The 19,951-nt window shown below is 40.8% G+C and overlaps 2 protein-coding genes across 2 annotated transcripts in view; both read left to right on the top strand.

Moving 5' to 3' along the window:
• The first annotated feature begins 2,359 nt into the window (after window positions 1–2,359).
• On the top strand, window positions 2,360–3,094 carry LOC117611378 (uncharacterized). Its single transcript, XM_034339312.1, has one exon. It carries the CDS (start codon window positions 2,360–2,362, stop codon window positions 3,092–3,094), a length of 735 nt encoding a protein of 244 aa, XP_034195203.1.
• Window positions 3,095–15,584: 12,490 nt separating this feature from the next.
• The window catches only part of LOC143305549 (uncharacterized), a 540,711-nt gene continuing 536,344 nt past the window's right edge, over window positions 15,585–19,951 (top strand). Inside the window, exons 1-2 of the mRNA XM_076689585.1 lie at window positions 15,585–15,993; window positions 16,068–16,223. Coding sequence (XP_076545700.1) covers window positions 15,979–15,993; window positions 16,068–16,223 — 171 coding nt within the window. The 5' untranslated portion in view covers window positions 15,585–15,978. The remainder of the gene's footprint in view (window positions 15,994–16,067; window positions 16,224–19,951) is intronic.

Genomic DNA, 19,951 nt, shown 5'->3' with positions numbered 1-19,951 from the left:
CCCTGTAAAACACCCACAATTACCCCCTTTCCCTTTCAAATTTCGATTCCCACAGCGAGTGGCTGGCGCCCAACGCGTGATAGAGTGTTATGAGACAAAGTAAAATAAAGTTGTGTAACGAAAGTTTTATTGTATAGAGTGAACCCCCGAAGAGGGTCACAATATGTATATTAAAATTACTATTTTTAACAATTAATATAACTACTTGTGCTGCTGCTACTTACTACCATTACCAATATTACTATTCTGTTTAATATCATCACTATTACTACTGCAGCGGTCTTGGCTGAGTGACACCCCGCTGCGCAAAATATACAGTTCATGCAGCTCCCAAGCGCTCCACGCGCTACACTAATTTTTAGTTTATTTGCATACGTTCTACCACAACAATCGACTTGAAAAAAATATAAGTTATAGATAAATGACTAATACATATATGTACTGTCACGTCCTGTGACGCATTCTTGGAACCCTTATTTCGCCATCCACATTCTTTAAACTCTTATTTCATTATCCGAATTCATAGTTCCGAAAAGTCTGAGTGAGCAGCTCGCTCGGGTCAACGTATCGCAAGAACGCTGACAATCCGAACGAGGTGGTTCACCCGAACTGACAACCAAACGATTGACCTCGCTCATCAATATATAATAACGCGACCAAGCCCGCTCGCGACAGACCCAATATCGCGCAGAACCAGTACAGAACCCGTGTAGACAGAACAGTATAATTTTTATCAACCCCAGAACTTGTAGTGATCAGATCACCTAAGCGATCCGCGAAAGCTGTTCGGAATCGGCCAGTTCGTCTAGCGAAAATCCGAGATACCAATTCTAAGACGCGCACCTAACTCCGCGAAGTACGACTCTGCTACGGAACTCAGGGATCCGACAGAACAACCTCATCCGTAAAGCGCGCGCAAGTTAAAGGTTGTACTCGAACCAAATAAACATTTGTTGTGATCAGAAGTGCGTGAACCTCAATTAGACCATCTACCCTACCGACTCCACTAACCAAGACGACTCATCTCTACAGGTATCCGCGCCCAGCGAAAGGTAAGTAAGAACCCCTACCAAATCAGTAGCTTAGAGATAATTATACAAGTGCGCAGAGGACTCGGTGAGAGAGGGGACCCTGCGACTTCACAGTACAATTGCATTTTATGTTTGTGGTGCCCGAACGATAAAGCATTTAGAAAAATTATTAAAATAAACATTATCTTTTTTCAAACATTTACAATAAATAAATTAAGGAAAATAATTTTTTTTTAAATAGATGACAGGTATATGTCATATATTTTTTTCAGAATTTTCGAACCAGTAGTTTTTTAAATAAAAAATATTTTGTAAAATTCTTTATTGTTAAATTACATAAAAAATAATGTATATTTCAGGTTGAAAATTTAAGGAAGTTATATACATATCTAGAAGTAATATCTAGCCAAAAATCAAACTAATCCGTTTGGGGGCACTTTTCATATGCATATCCCGCCAGTCCCTTTTGTAAATTTATCAACGAGACCGCGTTCAGTCTCTGTACATTAGACAGCGATACCGCGCGTGATAAAGACGGATCGCGTGAGAACCGTCGCGTCGATCGGGAAATGCAATCGTCCAAGGCACGGAAGTCTGATTCTGGCGTAAAAACATTTGTTATGTCCACTTCTTACGCTTGCTTCCATTGTCGCGGAGATCATTTCATCTATAGGTGTCCGGGATTTGAAGGGTTAAATCACAAACAGCGATGGGATGTAGTGAAGGCGAAAAAACTTTGTCGTAATTGTCTTCGTGCGCATCCGGGCACATGTAATTCTATGCGTTGCAGGCGTTGCAATCGGTTCCATCATACGCTTTTGCATTCAAATGCTCCGAACCCGACGACACCGCGTACGCCGAATACACTTAATAAAATTTCGACCGAGCTACCTGAGACGAAAGGGCCGCAGTGACTAGTCGTGGATACTTTCGCTACGGTTTTGCGTGCGTCACATTCTCAACTAATGATAAGCGCTATTGTCCGCGTTCGTGACGCCGATGGTAATTTCATTCAGGCCCGAGTTTTACTTGATACCTGCGCGACAGCCCATTTCATTACGGAAGAGTTCGCGAATAAGCTAAAGCTGTTTAAGCGCGCCTGCCCTATTCCGATCGGTGCCATCAACGGGATGCATATGGTGGCCAAAAACAGCATTGAGATACGATTTTGTTCTATGCATAACGATTTCTCGAAATCACTGACTTTTCTGACCGTTCCTAAAATCGCCGATTTTGTACCGGAGGAAAATTTCCCACGCGAGCTGATTAAAATACCAACCAATCTAAAACTAGCTGATCCTCGTTTTCATATTCCTCGTTCAGTGGATATGCTAATCGGATCTGGAGCTACTTTATCGTTGCTTTCTATCGGCCTAATCAATTTGTCGCGAGATAAATGTGATTTGGTTTTACAAAAAACGCAGTCAGGTTGGGTGGTTGCCGGAGGTTTGAATAACGAAGAGGGGAACTCTGTACTGACGTGTAATTTGGCTAATTTATCCGAGCAATTGGCCAAGTTTTGGGTGACCGAAAACGCGAATATGAAATCTTCAAAGACGTCAGAAGAATCGCTGTGCGAGGTGTATTATGTGGAAAATACCGTGCGTGACGCGAACGGCCGTTACGTGGTGCGTTTGCCTTTCCGAAATAGCGATCTCGATCTCAGTAACTCACGCTCTCAAGCTCTTAGACGTTTCCATTTCGTGCGAAGAAGATTAGAGTCAAATCCTGATTTAAAATCTGAGTATCATAAAGTTATTCAGGAACATATTGATATGGGGCACATGTCTTTGGTTCGTAACGAAACAGCTAACGGCTATTACATGCCTCATCATGCTGTAATTAAAGCCTCTAGTGCTACCACCAAGGTACGAGGGGTATTTGACGCATCAGCTAAGATGGACAAAGGCATTTCATTGAATGACACTTTGATGGTCGATCCGACTATACAACCTTCTCTTTTCGAACAACTGATGAGATTTCGCTCGCACGTTTATGTGTTAACGGCCGACATCGAGAAGATGTATCGGCAAGTATTGGTTCATCCTGAAGACCGTCAATAGCAGCGTATGTTTTGGTATCATAATGACGAGATCAGGGTATGGGAACTCAATACTGTGACTTTTGGGGTATCCTCTTCTGCTTTTCTAGCAATTCGCACGGTATCGTGGCTCACAGATGATGAAAGCGCGAGGTTTCCACGAGCTTCTCGGACATTAAAGCGCGATCTGTACGTGGACAATCTTCTGACCGGTGCTAATTCTCTCTCGAAGAAATCTTATTAATTCGAGATGAAATAATTGAACTCTTAAGGCTGGGTGGTTTTAACATGCGCCAGTGGGCCTCTAATCACCATCACGCGCTCGACAATATAACTGAAAGGATTTTGGATCTGGATTACGCAGTCGAAGAAAATCCGATTTTAAAAACCCTGGGAGTTATATGGAATTCTCAGTTGGACAAATTTATTTACACCGTAATTTCAATCGATTTATCCGCTAAAATTACCAAGCGAAATATCCTGGCTAACATCGCAAAAATTTTTGATCCATTAGGCTTGCTCGGTCCTATTATCTTGTCCGCTAAGCTCATTATGCAGGATTTTTGGAAGATCAAAGTCGATTGGGACGAAACAGTGCCTCAGGAATTGCATTTTAGATGGAGTCAGTACGCCAAACAACTTGATTTTATTCGTGATTTGAACGTTGACCGTCGATTCTTAAATGAAAATCCGACTCACATCGAAATATATGGTTTCTGCGACGCAAGTAAGCATGGTTACGGTGCGTGCCTATATATTCGTTCGACCGATAATGGCGGGCGCGTTCATGTTCGTCTCGCTTGTTCTAAATCTCGAGTCGCTCCAATTAAAGAGGTCACAATTCCTCGACTTGAATTGTGTGGCGCGCAGATTCTCGTTCGTCTTTACAAAGAAGCACAACCTACCTTTGAATTTCCGGTAAGCCGAATTATATTTTGGTCGGATTCCACGATTGTGTTACAGTGGCTTAAGCAATCGCCGCGCTTGCTAAAGATTTTTGAGGCCAATCGAGTCACCGAAATACAGGCACTGGATAGTTCGATCGAATGGAAGCATGTACGGACCAGTGACAACCCGGCGGGCGCGCTGTCGCGAGGGCAGAGTCCTTCTGAATTTATGCAGAATCGTAGCTGGTTTGCAGGGCCTACCTGGCTTGGGCAACCGGAAAACCAGTGGCCTGTTAGCGTTGATTTACCTATTACGGAATTGCCGGGGTTAAGGAAAAATATATGTTTGGTTTCGGTTACGCATACAAACGATTTTCTCGAGCATTTTTCTTCTTATTCAAGATTATTAAATGTTACGTCTTATGTTTTACGGTTTCGTGGATACAATGATTTCAAAGGAAAGACCGTTAGTGTCCGAGAAAGATTGGAATCCGAGAGGAAGATTATCCGTATCATTCAGCGAGAGCGTTATCACGACGAAATCGAACTCTTGTCGAAATCAAGTCGGGTGAAGAATAGCAGACTCGCCGCACTTGACCCATTCCTCGATGAGCACGGATTGCTTCGCGTAGGTGGCCGGTTGCTCAATGCGAAGATTTCTTCTGATCAGAAGCATCCTCTGCTTCTACCGTCTTGTCATCACGTCACAGATTTGATCATTCGAGAAGTCCACCAAAACGCTTATCACACCGAGGTCCAAAGCACATTGCATGCGATACGGCATCGTTTTTGGATTCTCATTTTGGAAAAACATCGAGTGGCATTTTAATCCGTCCTTGTCGCCACATTTCGGCGGTATATGGGAAGCCGCTGTGAAGTCGTTTAAGCATCATTTTAAACGCGTCATAGGCGACCAGCTTCTTACCTTTGAGGAGCTTAACACACTAGCGATTGAAATCGAGGCGATTTTAAATTCTCGCCCTTTATGCTCCATTAGCACTGACCCTAACGATCCTATTGCATTTACACCTGCACATCTTTTAGTAGGTCGTCCTCTCACCGCACTGCCCGAGGAAAATTTATCGATGGTTCCGCAGAATTGTCTATCAGTATGGAGATTTATCACGAAGGCTCGACAGGACTTCTGGAGGAGATGGCAGTTGGAGTATTTGAGTGAACTGCAAAAACAACAGAAATGAATTAACGACAATGACAACCTTGAACCTGAATCTGTTGTACTCATCATTGACAAAAGGCAACCTTGCATGAGGTGGCAATTGGGAGTGGTCCTGGAGGTACACCCTGGAAACGACGGAAACGTCCGAGTCGCTACTATTAAGACAACGCAAGGAACTTTCAAACGAAACATTACACAATTATGTCCATTACCTAATGTAGCATAATATTGTATTTTACACTTCAACACTTGTATTTACACGACACATAATAATACTTTGCTCGATCCTCTCGCAACGGGGGGAGCATGTTGAATCGAAACTGATCCAAATCTTTTTTAAATATCGCGCGGCTAGTTTCACCGTTGCAACGCCCTGAGACGGATGCGCGTCAAAGAAAAAATTGACGTCGCTGTGCGTCGCCCACGTTGTGGGAGAAGGGGTAGCTGGGTCTAGGGCGGTCTAGCGTACCGCTCGAGGGCCCTACACAGTTCTTCCTGGTTCTTCAAAGCACCTAGTCTAAAGTGTAATTTTTTGCATCAATACCGTGTTCAGAATTAGTGAGTTTCATTGTTTAAAGATGCAGTTATCCTAGCTACAAAGGTATGTAACAACAAAATCGGCATTTTACCGCCCAACTTACACCTAACACCAAAGCGGCCGTGCATCGGTCAAACCGATGACGACTCCATGTCGTCATCAATAACACACAGCTTCCGTCTATCGGTCAAGCCGATGACGACTCCATGTCGTCATCAACAATGCGCTCCCTGCCATTAATCGGTACAGCCCTTTGACAAATACACTTTAAACGCTACCGTATGCCCCCAAACATTGTGTTTATTTATTTATTCATTTGTTTACCATAATATCTTTTCCAGTTCCATGAATCACAGAGCTCAGACAAAAAGTTTGAGTTTCGACGCTACAAGTAGCATTTGTAGGATAGTGTAAGGTGATTTTAGATTTCTGTTGCTTAGCTAATAACCATAAACCGAAAAAAAATTGACCGCATTTAAGTTGTTAATAAACAACAAATTTCATAAATTTTTACGAGTGAGATCATCGCGGATATACAAGGTGACACACGACTACCTCGACAGCCGAAGAGGGATGATTGCTGAGGTAATTCTAAACAACTTTTTCCTTCGCCAAAATGTTGGTCCGTTTTCGAGTTATTAACAAAAAACACCGACCAATCCGAGTGCGTACAGCACGCAGGCTCAGGGACGGCAGAGTCGGCTACGAAAACCGGGCCTGATGTAGGTCGCGAACGAACGGCTCGGCACCCCGTTGGCATAGCACAATAAAAAAACTGAATTGGTAGAACATTTTTAGTCGTTGTTTAAAATGAATACGAAACCTAATCTCTTGTCGCCTGTTATAATGTAAAATAGGAAATTCTATGCATTCTAAACAACAAATAAAAATGATTGAAATGGAATAATTAATAAACGTTTGAATTGGAGGCTACGTTAATGATGAAAAATTTGAAAACAATTTAAATGAAACTTACACATTCGTTCCTAAATTAACCTGCTACGCTGAAAGCAGATAATTGTCACCGACAAGGAAACATCGGGGACTGATACACTCCGATTTTGATGAAACTTTGCATAAATATTTATTAGACCTGTTTACGAAGATAACTGTAATTCGTTGGTGCCCGTTTTTCACTTTGAGGGAGATATCAACCCTTTTATCCGAACCGCCCTTTCTATATACAGTATTGCCTCGAAGTAAGCAAGTGGCTCGGGACCGAACAGTTGCTTATTTCGAAGCAGGTTGCTATTCGGCTTGACTTTGTTCTTGAAACGGGACGATAGAGAACGCGAGAAACGAGTGAGAGATCCGAGGTAGCGGCAAATCATAAAGTGATCGGCCGAGCAACGGTGTTATTTTTTGAACAAGGATAGAATATAGCATGCCCTCTCATTCTCGCACTATGCGTTTCCGAAGGCATGTACAGTATTGCCTCGAAATAAGCAACTCGCTATCCCCTCTTCTTTGTTTGAAGTCGCCCGCAAAGTAAGAGGTACGAAAAATGAGTGAGGTCCATGAAAGCGCGAAGCCGATGTTTGGGGTAATAAATTTCACGCTTGGCTGAGCAGTGACAGCGGTTATTAAAAAAAGGATAGAATATATATAATGTTTTCTCAGTCGGGTATATTTGCTTCGAAATAAAGCATAGTGCGAGAATGAGAGGGCATGCTATATTCTATCCTTGTTCAAAAAATAACATCGCTGCTCGGCCGATCACTTTATGATTTGCCGCTACCTCGGATCTCTCACTCGTTTCTGGCGTTCTCTATCGTCCCGTTTCGAGAACAAAGTCAAGCCGAATAGCAACCTGCTTCGAAATAAGCAACTGTTCGGTCCCGAGCCACTTGCTTATTTCGAGGCAATACTGAAGAATCACTTGAACGAAACATGCTCCAATTTACTAATTGCGTCTTACACTCCCTCTTATTTCTTTTGACGATTATTTTAATATTAGTGTACATCTGTGTACCAATGTTATATAATTATTGCTGTTCCAGTTAGTAGGTTTTAAATAATACACACGATATGTAATTACAAATATTCAAAATGTTCCCTAAATTATTGATATATAATATACGAAAAGATGTTTTAAATGCCACTCTTGAAGAAATAAATATTATTTTTTTATTACTTTGCTTAAGATTTATTTGAATGTTGTTGAATAAAATCGTACACCTTGAAGAAGATGCAGCCCTGTAGGTACCTGAAGGTTTCTTGTCCCTTAATGCAGACGCGTCATGACTTTTCCGGAAAAACCCAAGAATCTGTACCTGAATCGGTGTATAAAATTCACACCATTCCGGCTTTGGTCAGTCTTTAGACAACCGTTGCTGGAGTAGTACAGAAAGTGAAAATCGATAGTATCAAGAGTTGTAGTGCAGTTTTTTTGTAATCATGGCAGAAATTCAAAAAAAGAAAAGAGTTTTTCTATCTGTTGCGTGAACGCGCGTATAAAGGGTCCCCTCGTCACGCAGGGCCCGTCCGGAAGATGCTGCCACCACGCGTTCTTTTCCCGAACTAAATTTCGAGAAGGAGCGACGCGTGCCACGCAGCCATATTGCGTTTTGGTAAACGATCACGTTAACATCGCGCTCAGTATTGTCAGTAGAGGATACCTCGCGCCTCCGAGATCGGTGTGTGACCCCTCTTAAGCGGCTACCTCGCGAATTACGGGAAACCTTGTACCTTTTCGGATCTCTAGACGACGCCACGTGGCGTGGAACAGTTGAAACGGATACCTTGACCTCGTGATTCGAACCGTCTTGAATCTGTTACGGGTTACTCGAGCCTCTTCGGTCTCCTCGTTGAACGTTTGTGAGTGGTGTGAAATTGGGAGTGAAAGGCCGAGAATAAAAGATTGCACTTATGATCCGCGCGAACCGCGCACGGTGTACCGGCCTTCCTCCACGGTTTGTGTCTCCTCAAATTGTGGTTTTAATAAACTGACTACGTCTAGACTACCTCGTGCATTTTTTTTGGTGTATTTTTTTGTGTACGGACTCTCCCCGGCTTCCCTCGCTCCCCTCTAAACACTATCGGTGGAGCAGAAGATGCAAATTGCCGAAGAATTACAGAATGGAATTACGGTGAAGGCACTTTGTCGAGAATATGGAGTATCTAAGGATGTGATTCATCGGATTCGTCGAGAGTGTAGACTCCTATCCGCTTTTGGGGCCCGAGGGGGCCATGTATTACAGCACAAAAATCGAAGAAGATCTTCAATCGAAGATTTAGAAGAGCGATTGTATACATGGTTCGTTCAACAACGAGCGATGGGGAACAGATTTGCAGTTGCTGGAAAAGGCCCGCGAAATATTGGCTGTACACGGAGGAACCTCATATGCCGGAAGCAGGGGCTGGTTGTGGAAATTCAAACAACGCTATGCGATCCACTTAGCCCATGCTCATGGTGAAAAAGCAAGTGCTGACAAAGATGGTGCGCAAAATTTCATAAAGACATTCAATGACAAAATCGCGGAAGAGGATATAAATTTAAATTTAATCTTTAATATGGACGAGGCAGGCCTTTTATGGAAAACTATTCCTTCGAAAAGCCTTATAACAGAAACAGAAGATAAATTGGAAGGCAGAAAATTAAAAAAGGATAGGGTGTCCATTGGCTTGTGTAGTAATGCAACACATAAATTGGCCCCAATTTTTATTCATAAATTTCAAAATCCACGAGCTTTGAAAAACTGCGGAAATTTGCCAGTGGTATACAAATCACAGCGTCAAGCGCGGATGACGCAGCAAATTTTTAATTCCTGGTACGAGGAGCATTTCAAACCTAGCGTACAAATGTACAAAACAGAAAGCGGTATGTTAGGGAAAGTCATTCTGTTGGTGGACAACTGCTCCAGCCATAAAAATATTACACCCCAACACACATGAAAATTTTGAAATTATTTATCTACCCCCCAATACGACATCCCTGATACCACCCATGGACCAAGGCGTTATTGCCAAATTTAAAACAACCTATAGACATAAGATGTTGCGCCGAGTTTTGCAATATGAGCAAGGTATATAGGAGTTTTATTGTAAATTTAATATTAAAGAATGCATATATTTAGTGGCGGAATCATGGATGGATATTACATCTGCCAATCTACAAGCCAGTTGGAACAAAATTTTCTACAGGGAATCAGAACAAATCGGTATATGCAATACCTCTATACATTCAGAAATGACGGACATTATTAATGCTCTCACGGGCGAAAACAATGACAGCGAAGAAATAAACACCGTACTTACACATTTGGATGAACAGGAGGCAATGAATTATGAAGATGACAGTACGGCGATGGAAATAGAAAGAAGTGGAAATGAAGAAGAAGAAAAAGAGGAAGAACATGATGCTACAGAACAAATCCGAACAACTGAAGCAGATAGAATTGAAAAAAAGAAGAGGGACTTAATCATATTTGAAAACATTATTAAGGAGTATGGTAATGATAACGACGCAACCTTAATCATGGGGGAGGAACTTAAAACGATTTTAGAAAAAGAACCGCTACGGAGAAAAGAAAGCCAACCGTGAAAAGACTAATATAAGGTAAGAAAAGATTTTGTCAAACAACAGTAGAAAAAACAGAAACTAAATCTATTCAAAAAGTTAATTATAATTTTTTTACAGGACATCAGCTTTTTCACTGGCGTATCGACAAGGAGTTTTGTATATTGTTGTTACTCACAGTTAATACATATCCCACTATGTCAGTATGTATCATCCGGACCTACCTGAACCTGGAACCCGACTTTGAAAAAATCAATTATTTCCAATTGCATTGTCTTCTCCTTCGTTTGTACCCGTTTGTACCACTTTTCTTTTCGTTTGTACCCTAAGGGGTGAAAAGATATAAGGGGGTGAAAGTAGCCTAGCACCCCACTTTAACATTTTTTATTTTTTTCAACGCCAATTAAAAAAGAAACGTTTGTACCCGTTTGTACCATCTTCAGTTTCATTTGAACCCCAAGGGGTTCGTTTGTACCGACTTTTGAAAAAAGCATGAAGGGGCAACTTCGCCATTTTTGTATATTTTTTATATTAATGACATAAAGACTATAAATATCAAGCCCTTTGGGGTTACGAGAATTTCTCAATGTGAGGGGCGTGAAGAGGATGTCTTTCTTTTCCGCCAATCTTCTCCATCCCTCCTCGACCTTGTGCACCCTCATCAAGCCTTCGGGTTACGAGAGTCACCTCTATGTGAGGATGTACAAGGAAGAGTTTGAGTTTATAATAGTATCAATAATAGTTTTCAATAGTATTTGTAACCCTCCTTGAAGCTATCGTCGCTCAACCATAGCAATAGAATACAAGTGCACAAAAACTCGAGTCCGCTCGAGAGAGAGAGATACCATAAACACCAGCGCTACGCAATTAGTCAGTACTTAGCATTCCGGGATTTTCCCCGGTTAACTGCGTAGAAATAGGAAACCCGTAATAGCTTCTTTTGTAGCGTGCTTTCTTTCTCTCTGTTGCACAAAGCGCCAGCCGGTCCAACAAGGATCATTAATGTATGTACAAAATGATAGTATGAAAGAGTGGACGAATGCTAATGTATTTAGACAATGAAAGAAAGGAATGAGAACACTTACGAAAGCGAACGTCGCGAACGTTCGAACGCTGTTTGAAATCAGGGGTCGTTTAAGGGCACAGACTCCTCCGAGGCCTCCTCCGAATCGATGTAAGCGCCATTATAAAGAATCGGGCAATCGTGAAAACATATAATTGATAAATGTGACATTTGACGGTGTGACATCTAACGTCATTATGTAGAATAAGAAACGAAAGTGAGGTGGCGTAGTTGTCGAATCACATCATTTGAGAGTTCTGTCGCGGTGTTGCCACATCTGTGACAATCCTGACCATCTAGCAAAATGAATTCGCTCGAGCCGAGCGAGATTTTGATTCCAGGCGGACATAGAAAAGGACAGCGCCATAGAAAGAGAAGGAGTATGATGAATCAAACAACGTAGTACCGATCGGCGGAAATACATATGTTCGAGTCACACGCCACGACAGATTCGATGAGACTGTAATACACATAATGTACGCGACTATAAAACTTATACGAATAAAAACTACATGGCATTAATAATTTCAGAAAGGGAATGGAAAATAAACAGATGTATGTAAATTGATCTATATATACAATATGTATTTATTGAAATATTATCAATATATATAAACAATAATTGGCCGCCCGCCGCCCGCTTCGGCCTCTTCTTTCTCCGCGGCGTCTGCATCGTCGATTACCATGACAGCCATCCCAGTCATGTGGTATTGAATTTGTTTTATCTGAAACATAATAATGAATGTTTTATAAGAAGAAAAAGCAATCATGGAAATTCAGTGGCTACTATTGTAGACATAATTTCCATTTCACGAAAAATCTAATTCTGCTACATTTATTACATAGAAGAATCAACGCTTTTACTTACTTGCGACGTTGACGGCCTCGGATTCTCCTTTCTCTTCCCTCTTATCCGACTTCGTTCCTTAGACCTCTTTCTCCTGTTTCTTCTATCCTCTTTCTTTTCTTCTTCTTCTTCCTCGTCCATCTGTGAAGAAAGTAATTTATGTATAGATAACATAATATTAATTATGTAAGATTATACTTGCCGATTATACGTGATCAGACAGCATATTTGCAGTCCATTTGTCCTGGTAGGTAATGCTTTCTTGAATAGACCTATATATAATTTTTTAATTTATTTCGAGAAGAGGAAAATGCTGTTTTTAATTTCTGAACGACAAAAATGTTCATGCAAAGATGAAGATGAATGATGATAAATATTGAAAAAAGAAAAAGTTAATTGAAAAGATGATATAAGACATTAATAATTTCATGAAGGGAATAAGAAAAAAATTGTTTCAGCTCAAAAAATTAATTTAGAGTCCTACGCTCGCTTCGCTCCAAAAAACCTCTTCTCGGGAATCCTTTCTTCGAAAATCTGTAACAAATTTTAATAAATATAATACGGCGTCGAGCAACTCGCGAGATCGTATGATCCGCGAGTACAATTGCTATTTCATGCAATTGTGAACCACCAACAGAGTCAGTGTTACTGCACTTTACAGTGCAGTGCGACGCCGGACAGTAGCAATATTCGTGCAACTTTCTGAGAGGGACCTTTTGCGCTTTTCCAAGCTTGCTCTCTCCTCTGTTATAAATTGAGGCTCCCGAATGGGCATTCCCCTATTGTACCGGCTATCTATTAATTCCGGTAACATGCATAATAAATAAAATTGAATTAATTTTGGCTCCATATTCTTTTGCCAAAAATTATCGTCTCTATCGACTCTAATGTACTTTAACCCTTTTCGGGTCCAAATACAAAATAAGCAATATTTTCTACCTGTGACATGTAGTTGTCCTTGTACTTGGTAGTAATAGTAGTGGTTCCTGTTCAATTCATTTCCTTCTGCGTCTGCAAATATACGCCGAATAGCTGCAACAGTTTTGATTGCCTCCTCCGGCAATAAATTCTCCGCCGTTTTCGGACATTTGATTTCCACAATGCCCTCTTCGTCTATAAGTCCATCTGGCGAAGCTCCTAAGAACGGGATGGCACTATCAATAAATAATCCACATTCTTTAATTTCAACACCAATGCACACACTTAGTTGTTCACGTGCGAATTTTTCGCATTCCTGTCCATATTGTACTGCAGGTGCACTAATCAGTCGTGGATACACTAACGACTTCACTGAATTTCCACAGAGCGTGCCAATTCGACGACGGCATATTCGTCCGAAATTTGAGGCCGTCAATAATTTAGATTTGTAATTCAACCATCTCGGATTTTTCGCTTGACCGATGGTTTCTTCTTCAATGGCATCTCTTCTATTTTGCCAATTCTGTAACATTTCCATATGTTTTTTTTTCTCTAATTCATAAATATTGTTAGCCATATCCGGCTTTTCAGCATTTGGTCCGTAATTGGAATCCTTTTCAGAACGGAATTGTTTCCGCACGTGCTTTGTAATTTTTTTTTCCTTTCTCTTTTCACTGTATTTCTCATTTTCTTTCTTCCTTCTATTTTCTATTTTGCGTAAAATAACGGGCGGTTCCTTGTTCATCGCCGTATTCAGACGCGACAACACTTGTTTTGTGTTATACTGTAGGACAGCAGCAGCACATCTTCCCGTGTAAGATCCCCTCTCGCCGAAATTCAATCTTTTTCCTCCTGTATATTTTGCGACGATTCCATTGAAACTTTCGACGGCATTATTGTTGCTGTTATACAGCAAACTCTCAGCATGCGCCAACAGAGGTCGAAGTATTTCTTTGATTTGTTCATACACTCCCATCTTCATCAATTCGGGAACAATGTCCTTTTCATCTTTTTTACTCGTTCCATCGCAGAAGTATTGTAGTTTTGAACAATCTGCATGTTCACCAAAAACATGGCTAGGAACATTGTGTATGTCGGCATACAAATTCTTAATTTTTTCAGCGGTTGTTACTTGCTGACTGTATCTGTACTCTGCGGCTTTTACTATATCCGCACGCATTCGCCGAATGCTGCTTTCAACGATTCTTCTGAATGGACCAGGTGTTGTCATCTTTACAACTTCTTTCATTTTTCTGCAAAAGTTTCGCAATAAATGATTCGTGCATTCAATTTTTTTTACACGAATCTGTGCTTTATATGGATCTGCGTCTATAATTTTTTTATAAACGCTGCTGTCCCCATCAGCAATCAGTGTTGAATAAATCAGCCCACGTTTTTCTACGCTGGTCTTGAAGCCTTCGACTATAGCGTCACTTTCCATAGCCGTTGATGCTTGGCTTGCGCTCCAATTTTTAAAACAGGTGTGCTTTCGTGGCTCTTCTTTCTTTTTCGCAGCACATCGACAAATCCTGCACACCTTGTTTCTCACACCGATAAATAAAACTTTCTTCGTGTGATATCCAATTATAACGCCGACTCCAGACGCGGAATTGTACGTTCCAGTCCGGTATGATCGTTTCATCCAGCTTCCATCGGCCACAACGGGGATGTGAGGGATTCCACATCCGGAAACAATATCGCCTCTTTCAATGGCCAAGCGTTTTTCTTCCTCTGCCGCTGTTACCATCTCTTCTTCTGCAGCAACAATTAGTGCTTTCACGATTTTATCGTGATGCTTTCTAAATTCTTTCTTCGACATGGAGGGTATGTTCATCGCTGCAAGGAACTCCTCCATTTGGGCATAACTGCCTCCATTCACAATTGTTCCAGCAACTGCACACTGGTTTGTTTCCATTTTATTGCTTTCGTCAGGTTCACTGTGGATTTCACCTTTATATTTGCACATATCGCATATTACACTGAGGATGGTCCTCAGGCCCGACCGTTTCATGCCGGTTATTTTCAGGTGTCTAATTCCACAGTCTTCCCTGTTTTTAGCATGGTCACCTATTTTCTGAAATTCAGCAAAGATGTGCTGCATGTCCACGATACTGAAGCCATTTGGTATACAGAATTGTTCTTCAGGCTCGTTCGTTACAACTTTCTGTATCATCAGTTCTTCATTTTCTGAATTTGTGCCTTCCATATTTATCCCATCTTCAGCATTGTTTGTTTCTTCAATTTCAAACAATTCATTCGTCATTTCTTCAAAAATTTCTGTCGAATTTGCCGTTTCTGTTTCGTCATCCAATGGCAAATAAATTTTCTCGGGGGTGTATCTTTGTCCATCGGATGTTGATTGTACGGAACTTTTCTGAAGGGCTAACCGCCGCCTTCTTTCGCGGCATGCTGTTTTTTTCGAATATCTTTTCGTACTGATTGTATATTTTGGCCGACGACTTCTATTATCCGCCACACATTGATGTTCACATTCATTTCTCCTATCTTCAATCACTTCACTCATGAGAACATTTTCACTATCACTCATTGTCACTATCACACCACAATATTCACCTTTCGCTTTGATCACTTCACACTTTCGAAGCTTTGAAATAAATTCAATGATGCTATCTATTTCTTGCTTCGAATGCAACTGTCGCGAAAACGTAAAATGCAATACGGAGAAACATAGGGCGCCATGGTGGGGAGTGTTTCTAAGGACTACGAAAAATAAAGAACAATGACAAAAAAAACTTTTGAAGTTGTATTCATTTATAATATTATGAATTAAAATTATAAAACAAAAATATAACATGAAAATAAAAATGTAATCCGTAAAATAAAAAATTAGAAAATAGGAAAAGGTCTATTTTATAAAACAGTGAACACGGTCCTGATCCCCACCACCATTCGAGTGGTTTCAGCATCAACGACAAAAGACAATCAAATAAAGCAAGATGTCAGACCACGAGGTGCGTATAATCGGCCAGTAAAATATTATATCATTAATATTACGTTATTTATATATAAATTACTTTCTTTACAGATGGAAGTGGACAGAAATGAGGCAGGGAAGAAAGGAGAGAAGGTAGAGAGGAGGGAGGAAGAGAAAGAAAATAAAGAAGCCGAAAAAGAGAGAAGGAAGGAAGAAGAGAAACAGGAGGAGAAGCAGCAGTCGGCGTCGTCGTCGTCATCGTCGCAAGTAAGTAAAAACATTGCTTTTCTTATGTAATAAATGTGGCAGAATTAGATTATCGTGAAAAGAAGTCATTTCTACAGTAGTAGCAAATGAATTTACACGATTTTCTTTTGTTTTTTTTTTTTTTTTAATAATGTTACAATTATAGTACAATTCATTATTATATTTCAGATTAAAAAATTACTGAAGAAACTAGTATATGGCGGCGGCGGTGGCCGTCGAGGAAAATGGGGCGGCCGCCGTGGAGGAAGGGGATGGCGTGGCGGCGGCGGCGGCGGCGGCAGGGGACGGGGCGGCGGCGGCGGCGGCAGAGGATGGGGCGGCGGCAGAGGACGGGGCGGCGGCACAGGAGGGCGCAACGTTATTGTTAATTATTATTGAACAATTAAAAATAAAAAAAAGTATATGATAAATTAGTACATATCTCTTTATTTCTTATTTCCTTTGTTGCGAATCTCCGGCGAATAATCGCGACGGACCCGCGGGCGAGAATATTCGCGACCAGAAATTCGTACGAGTGCGAGTGAGAAAGCAAGATGACAAAATTGATGTCGTTCCGTGCGACAAAACACAGTCTGTCTCGCAAAGCCATCGGTATCGTCATCTTGCTTTCTCACTCGCACTCGTACGCATTACACCGTCCGCGTGATCAGCTGTCACCGGCGAGCATCGGCCGGCGATTCTTTGTTTTCTATTTATAAACGCGTTTAGAATTAGTGTAAAACTGTTGCATCCTCACTCCCTCCGATTCACCTTCTTGAAATTATTAATGTCCTGCAGTTTTCATTCCTATAACTTTTATGGTCGCGTACGTTATGTGTATTATTTCGTTCTTGCTACCTCTCTTTCGTTCGCGCTGTCCTTCTGTATGTCCGGCAGGAATCAAAATCTTTTCAGTAAATAATAAATACATAAATAGGAACACAAACAGCACATGTATATCGCCTTCTATATCCTTTTGCATATAGAATATGCGAATATTGCGAAATGTGCAAGTTTTATAATTCATTTCTCTGGCATATCTCTATATTTTTCATTGATAAAAAAACATGATTATAAATATGAATAAAAAAGTTTTGTGGTTTGCCACACATTATGTATTGTTTCATTCTGAGACCTCTTTATCGGCTCGAGCTGATTCATTGTGCTGATGATTAGAATTGTAACAGGTGTGAACAGCGTGACAGAAGTTTTAATACGTTGCGGCAACTATGCCTTACTTGTGGCTAATATTCGCCTAGCCATTTGTGGTGTCAAATTAGAATTTACATTTATCGACTGATCTGTGTTTTTATCGACCCCGATGATAACGTGGTCAAATATACCATCAATGCCTCTGACGGAGAATCACTGAACTATTCTTATGTCTATTTGACGTCTGATGCGTGCAAATCGTAGATTCCATTTTACGTCTTCCAGAAGTGATAAACTGTGAAAAATTGAATTTCAGTGATATTGTGCTACTTCAAGGGAAGTTGGTCTGCTCTGTTATCAGTGAAAAAACGATTAAATCGTCCAATATTCGCTAAAATGTAGCCGAACGCAGCATTCGGCAGCCATGTTGTTTGCTTACAACAGCGTCTGTCTCAATCGTACAGTTTCCAAAATTCCATTTTTCTCAACGTATGATGTTTATTATCGTTCAAGCGGACCAGACCGACCTGTAGCGAAGTCTACCCGTGTGTGCTGTACCCGCGAAAATTTCATTTATGCAATTATCGAGACGAAAAATGGAATCTACGAAATCGAGTGTCTCTCTCACACATGGCGTATACGTGCATGCTTTCCGTTGATTGTGTGAGTGCACGAATACAGGTCATGACACAAGGAGTCTGTGCCCTTAAGGCAATAAACACCATTGTATCAGAACTATCGAGAAATTGCCTGGCGAAGAGACCTGATGACATAATTTAAACAAAGGAACGTTCTCGAATAAATATTCGTTAGATTAAAATTGTTTAAATTCATTAAGAAGCGAAAGCGAATGCCGAAAGACAACCAATGAAAATGCATATAAGTTCAACGGAATTGCAGTCACCGTAATCGCATCGTCTGTTGTTAATTATCATAATTTAATAACTTTCGTTGAGAACGAGAAAGTAATAATCTTGATCCTTCGTTAAGTAAACTAAACGGGTGACGGCATTACAATTAATTGCTTTAAATTGATTAATAATTATCATTTCATAATTACGTATAATTTCATAAGCAACTACGTAGTTACCAGAAACCGTTGAACGAAAATGAGCGAATGAATTAGAAAAAGAAAGGAACACCAAAGTAAGGCATAGAAGATTTTCGTCTAGCCTAGCGTCTTGGCCAATCACCGTACACGCGACGCTGCCGAAACGTCCCCACGCAGGATGACGATCGTGCGACGAGCCCTCCAGGCGACGATCGCGATCGGAATTCGACACTCTTGATCGATCAATCGTAAGTACGTGATCAGGAGCCCGTGTGTCCGAGAGACAGAGTTATTCTCAAACTTCGCGTAATTTTCTGCTCGGCAAGTCCTTCGCGTAGCGAAGCAGAGTGTCGTGAGGGTGAAAATCGCGAATTCGGAATAAGGACTCAGTGACGCGCACGTTAATTCTTCTTCCTACCTAAAATTCTATCATTTTCTTTCTTTATTTTTATCCGTTGATCGCGTAGTTTTTCGTATTAACTTCATTATCGCGTATAATCAATTAACTTTTTAAACTTCGTAATTCGTTAATCGTTGTGAACCTGTCTCTCGTCAACGTCTCGTTTCGTTTAATTCAATTTCGCCGCGACAAGTGCGTAATCGACGAATATCTTATCGTTCCTTTGGTGTTCCAGATCATCAAGCGAATACAGAGCGATTTTCAAAAGCAAATATATCATTATCTTATTTTATTTAAACACCGATTTGGTAAGTCGATCCAATTACATTTCCGAAACACGACGGTCAAAATCTGGCAAAACGAGCGATCTGATAAGCCTTCGAGTTCCGAGAGTCTCTCGCGTCAGATCGTTCCAACAATCGAGGTATTGCAGATTTATACTTTATCGAATATTTTCGCAGTGCGTCTATTTCGCAAGCCAATTTTAACACCTCAAAAGGGGCGCCTTGGTCAGCCTTCGGGTTCCGAGAGTCCCTCAGTCCAAGGCGTTCTCCGTGCGGTACAAATCCGCTAGTTTTCAAATAAACGAATTGTTATCCAGATATAAAGGCGAAATAGTCATACTCGTGTTAGATTTGGTCAAAACAACGATACGCCTCAAATTGTGTCTCAAAGTGTTATTACCGCGGATAATTCAATCTATCAACCTATACAATAAGTATCTTTACACTTATCAAAATTCATGAACATTGTTACATAGAACAGGTGATTATCTAAATTCAGTAAAATCTCATATTCAACTCAGTTTCTAAATTGAACTTTTTCTACCATCTTCTTTTGTACAGAATAAATTATTTTGCAATTAAACCAGTTTCTTTATGTAAACGGTATCACATTTATTTCAAACAGCTACCTTCACATAGGCATAAAACCACGCTTACCAACACATATAGTTTCAAGGAGAGACCCGTACGGGACCCAGAGCACCGACGAACCCAACGAAAGATTAATTACCTAATTATTGAAAACTAACATCATCATTTTCCGTCTTTTAATCGTTTTGGGCGTAGAGAACGCTTAACCGCGTTAAACGCGCTCAAGACTGGTGGCAGCGAATACCTAACCATCGCGCAAAAATCGGGAGAA

Source organism: Osmia lignaria, chromosome 8 (assembly GCF_051020975.1).
Source record: "Osmia lignaria lignaria isolate PbOS001 chromosome 8, iyOsmLign1, whole genome shotgun sequence".
Classification (NCBI taxonomy): domain Eukaryota; kingdom Metazoa; phylum Arthropoda; class Insecta; order Hymenoptera; family Megachilidae; genus Osmia; species Osmia lignaria.
This window is presented reverse-complemented; position numbering and strand designations above follow the sequence as displayed.